We start from the raw sequence: 5078 nt of genomic DNA, 5'->3' as shown, positions 1-5078 counted from the left end.
TACCAGAAAAGTACATAAAAAGAAAAATAAATTAATATAAAGGTTTTTTTAATTATTACGTCGCCGTCGGTCCACAAAGCAAAGCGGAAGTAGTTCTTCTTCCTTTCCTCCATTCGGTGAGTGCGTGGTGGCAGCTCGGTTTTCTGGGCCGACAAATTTAAAGTCACTTTTATATTAACTTACCTTAGATTTTGGTTAAATAACAAGTTTTTTTGTTTGCTATATTACAGATTGTAACCATGGGTCGCCGACCTGCCCGCTGGTAAGTTTCTTTTTTATTAGTTTTTATAACAAACCGAACCGAGTTCAGCTGCAGTCTGAGGAAAATGGCAGCGGCTCGTCCATGTGCACCTCCCAGGAGCACCGGCAGGCCTTAAAACACATTTACTGTCTGAACAAAACCACAAAAACCTAATCCAAAAACCATTAGTCCTTATAGTTTCCTGTGATAATTGGTGATGCCATAATATGTAATGACGCGCATGTAGTGTTAGCATGTTAAGCTAAAGTTAGCCGGTTAGATTCTAGTACTTTAGCATTTAGCTACTAAACCAATTAAATAACAATTTAGTCTCTTTTTGTAATAAGTTGCAAGTTGTTGTGTCTTAAAGTCAGTCGAGTTAACATGTAAAGTWGAAAAAAGTTAAAAAATCTCTGAAAAAACACAAACCTAACTGATTAGATAAACATGCCATGTTTTACCCCAACACTTCTTTCTATAGAGCTGAAGATTAAACTCAGAATTTGTTATACCAATTATATTTGGTTAATATGGTGGTTTTAAGGATAAGTCAAATTAAATGTATACTTTTTTTGCCCCAAGTTGAAGCGTTACATGATTCATTTTAGACAACACAAAAACTGAAGATAAGACCTTTTTATAGAAAATGTTTCAGTATTCTTTAATATAATGCTTGTGTGTATGTTRTACTGTTAATACGTCCATACATGAATTACTGTGTAGAGATCTGAGTAAATTCTGATAAAACCAACAGCCTTTTTAACTCAAAACCACAAAATGTATCAGATTTTGTCATATAACTAATGAAATCCTTCATACATTGCATACTCTAGAATGTTATTATTTAGTAGAGCTTAGAACAGCGTTAATAATGTACAAAGCTGGTTTGTGATTTAATAAGAAAGAACCACAGCAGCCAGTAGAGACTCAGCGAGACTTTTCCTCTCTTCCAGTTATCGCTACTGCAAGAACAAGCCTTACCCCAAGTCTCGCTTCTGCAGGGGTGTCCCTGGTAAGATCCCTAAACCTTTCAGGAACTACAGCCTCTGTCACTGTGTGTTTGCTTCATGTGATGGCTGTTTAACATGTCTGTGTGCCGCTGGTGCAGAAATCTTTCTGATATTTTACTAACCARTAGGATATGTTTGATTAAAGACGTCACCAAATTAACCTGCTGTGTTTTGTCTGTTTTACACGGTTGGRTTTGTCTAAAATTTCCCACTCCGTGCTTCTCTTAATCATCACTTGATCCACTTGTTGGACTGCAGCTTATTAAGCCGACCGGTCTCGCTGCGGTGCGGTTCTGGTGTGCAAAGGCTGCAGACAGCGACTCTCTGGTTGTGTATGTCCTCAGCTGGGCGGTGCTGAGTGCTTTAAAGGGACCACTGAGACAAATGATGCCATCAAATTAAAGATGGAAGAGTTTTAAAGCTTCAACTMAAATATAGTTTTTCTTGGTTACAGATCCAAAGATCAGGATCTTTGACTTGGGCAGGAAGAAGGCCAAGGTAGATGAGTTCCCTCTGTGCGCCCACATGGTCTCTGATGAGTACGAGCAGCTGTCCTCAGAAGGTGAGATGTCTGGAGTCATCTGAGGGTTTTTTTCTGGACAAGGTGGAAATTAATTTATTGTAGGGATATTTTACAGAAAACATGCAGAGAAAATATAAATACAATAATAATGAGTTTGCACTAAACTGCAGTTATTGTAGAATATTTATGTCTTTATATTCAGGTTACCACAGATTATCAGATTGAAGTTGTGCAGAAATAACAATTTGACTCAAACTGAGGATTAAGTCAAATGTGGTCAAAATGACTTAATCACATTTTCAGATTTCTGCTTTTTAAGCTACATTTTGATATCTGGATCATCCTGAGCACTTCCAGAGATGTGACTTGATTTGTTGTATCGGTATCAGGATTTTTGGTCTAAATTYTTTTTTTTTTTTTTTTTTTYTTTTTTTTAATGGGATGCCTCGAACAGTTAAATATTAAGATTTACCAACTGGGAAGAAGAAAAAAAAAATTGCTAGCTCGCAGGAAAATGACAAATTTAAGGCTTTTCTGCTCAAAATCATGTTTTTGAAGCTGCTTCTACAACATTCTTTTAAGAATGTATTTTAAATATTTCATCTAAATGATCTGTAGATAATTATTCATTATTTTTTGACAAATACAATTATTGCACATCCTCAGTTTGATGTTTTTTTTTAGTTCAAATTGTCAGAAGTGGACAGTTAAACAGCTGAGGTCATAATGTTGCTGCAGCAGGTTTTAACGTGCTGTCTGGGTGTTTAAAAACCTGACTAAAGACATGATTCTCAGTATTAAAAGAAAACAGTTGATGGAAAAGTTTGACTAATTTCTGTCTTTTCTGGTCTGCAGCTCTGGAAGCTGCTCGTATCTGTGCCAACAAGTACATGGTGAAGACCTGCGGTAAAGATGGTTTCCACATCCGCATGCGCCTGCATCCCTTCCACGTCATCCGCATCAACAAAATGTTGTCCTGCGCCGGAGCTGATAGGTGAGAAGCTGCCATTTAAGTTCTGCAGTTTTTAATAAAAGATAAAATGTTGCTTTGTGTTGAAATGTTTTATTTGAATGAAATCGTTTCCGTTGTGCTCCTCAGGCTCCAGACTGGAATGCGTGGTGCTTTTGGAAAACCCCAGGGCACCGTGGCCCGCGTGCACATCGGTCAGGTGATCATGTCCGTGCGTACCAAGGCCCAGAACAAGGAGCACGTGGTCGAGGCTCTGCGCAGAGCCAAGTTCAAGTTCCCCGGTCGCCAGAAGGTAACCAAAACCCACCAATCAGGAACTCTCGCTGTCGAGGGTTCTGCAGCTTATTAAGCCGACCGGTCTCGCTGCGGTGCGGTTCTGGTGTGCAAAGGCTGCAGACAGCGACTCTCTGGTTGTGTATGTCCTCAGCTGGGAGGTGCTGAGTGCTTTAAAGGGACCACTGAGACAAAACAGTTGTTTTTTTACAGCTTGTTAACGGTTCTGTCTGAGAACCCGAGGTGATGTTCTGTAAACGTTCCTCTCCTCAGATCCACATCTCCAAGAAGTACGGCTTCTCCAAGTTCAACGCCTGCGACTTCGACGACATGATGGCCGAGAAGCGTCTGATTTCTGACGGCTGCGGRGTGAAGTACATCCCCAGCAGAGGTCCTCTGTCCCGCTGGAAGGCCCTGCACGCAAAGTAAAGCTCCTGCAGACTCTGTGAGCAGGTGCACCAATAAAAGTGGATTTGAATACAAACATGTTGTTGGCTGTTTTTGTTTAACACCAACATTGTTTCACACACGCTGCATCAAATATTTATCWTGTGAAAAGAATAATCTGTCCTTTCTTCAGTGAGAGCTGTGGATTCAGGTAACATCAAGAAGTTTACAAACCCTGCAGACAAGTCCTGCAGCTGTTTTAATTTGCTGTAAAAACTAAGAAATCATGAAATTTAATGTATTTGATCGACTTAATCTTTTATGGACGTTTTATTTAGGTGTTTAGGAATGAGGTTAAACTTGTTTCTCTGAACTGAGATAAATTTTAAAAGAATGAAGTTGTGCAAATCTTTGGCTTAACAATTTAAATAACTTAATCGGTGTGTTTTTTGCTGAAACAAAACTTATTTTGGATTTAAGGAAGTATCTGCTTGAATATTTTTTCCTTTTGGAATAAGGAAACTAATAATACGGRTTACATTAAATTTATTTCTAACATCAGGAAATTTAACAGTTTAACTCATTACCTTGATGGCTCCAATTTATGAATTAAGTCCCAAACTTTTTTGTTTTATTTATCATTTTATTTAGGTATAGATGAACCTCATAAATATAAATACTGGTAATTAATTGTAGCTTATTTTGAGTTAAAACTAAAAGCATTTTTAAATTAATATAAATATAATCAAAGACAAGTTTAAAAGTTGAACTCAGCTGCTCAAAAAGAAAAAGGAGCAAAAAGTAAATTTTCATGACGACTTAAAAGTAAAAGTTCAGCCTTTTTAAAATCTATATAACTTTCAGCCACATCAAAGAGCAAATAACAAAAATTAAACTGATATAAAGTCAGAATAAGATTTACCTACAGCTACGTGTGAAGTAATTTTGCATTAGTGTTCTTAAGGGTGTTACAAATAAAGCTACTCTTGATTGGAAGATTCAAGATGGCCACTGCTAATTTCAATCAGCTATAACTTTTACTAAACATACTGAAATGAAATTTGGAGTGGTGGGATCTGCGATCACCAACATAATAGTTCAGTCAAATTAATTTAAATGTTGGCGACATGATGCCTTAATATTTCACAAAGAATTCCAGTTGTTCCATTCTGCTGTGTTACAGACCGACCTCTAGTTGTTGCTCAGTTCACATTAACTGGTGTCTAAACCCAGAACTATTACAATACAGTTTTTTTAATTCAGCAATTTATAAAAGATTTTTCTTCACACACTGACAAGTTCCCTCTAAAGCAGACAATACATCAGCTTTACAGATATTTACTCTGTTTTTGCTCTAGCTGCACATCTTTAAAATGCTACATGCAATCAGAGGCAGAACAAGACTTCATTTATGTATTTATTGATTTTATTTTGCAAGGGGTGGACAAGGTGTTTTTTAAGGGGGCACATACAGATAAATAAAAACAGGATTTGAAAATTTAAGATGGCCACCACAGCTAACTTTAAAAGATTATAATTCAGCAATTTTAAGACTTATTGAGATGAAAATTTGTATGTTGTAAGAGTGATCGCATCAATGTCCAGTGCTAATCTCAAATTCAGCTAATCATTCATGCTAATTTAAAAAAGTGGCTATGAGTGATCATATATATA

General features: G+C 37.0%; 1 protein-coding gene across 1 annotated transcript; it reads left to right on the top strand.

The window, feature by feature from the left end:
- Positions 1-230: 230 nt before the first annotated feature.
- rpl10 (ribosomal protein L10) lies at positions 231-3501 on the top strand (the record flags this gene model as incomplete). Its single annotated transcript, XM_014016290.1, is given in 6 exon segments — positions 231-262; positions 1195-1253; positions 1706-1813; positions 2630-2768; positions 2874-3036; positions 3291-3501. Coding segments are annotated over 6 exon segments (648 nt in total). The 3' UTR covers positions 3447-3501.
- Between the last annotated feature and the right edge of the window lie 1577 nt (positions 3502-5078).

The sequence above is a fragment of the Austrofundulus limnaeus genome, unplaced genomic scaffold (assembly GCF_001266775.1).
Source record: "Austrofundulus limnaeus strain Quisiro unplaced genomic scaffold, Austrofundulus_limnaeus-1.0 Scaffold142, whole genome shotgun sequence".
NCBI lineage: Eukaryota > Metazoa > Chordata > Actinopteri > Cyprinodontiformes > Rivulidae > Austrofundulus > Austrofundulus limnaeus.
The sequence above is the reverse complement of the archived record's forward strand: the minus strand, read 5'-3'. Positions and strand labels throughout refer to the sequence as shown.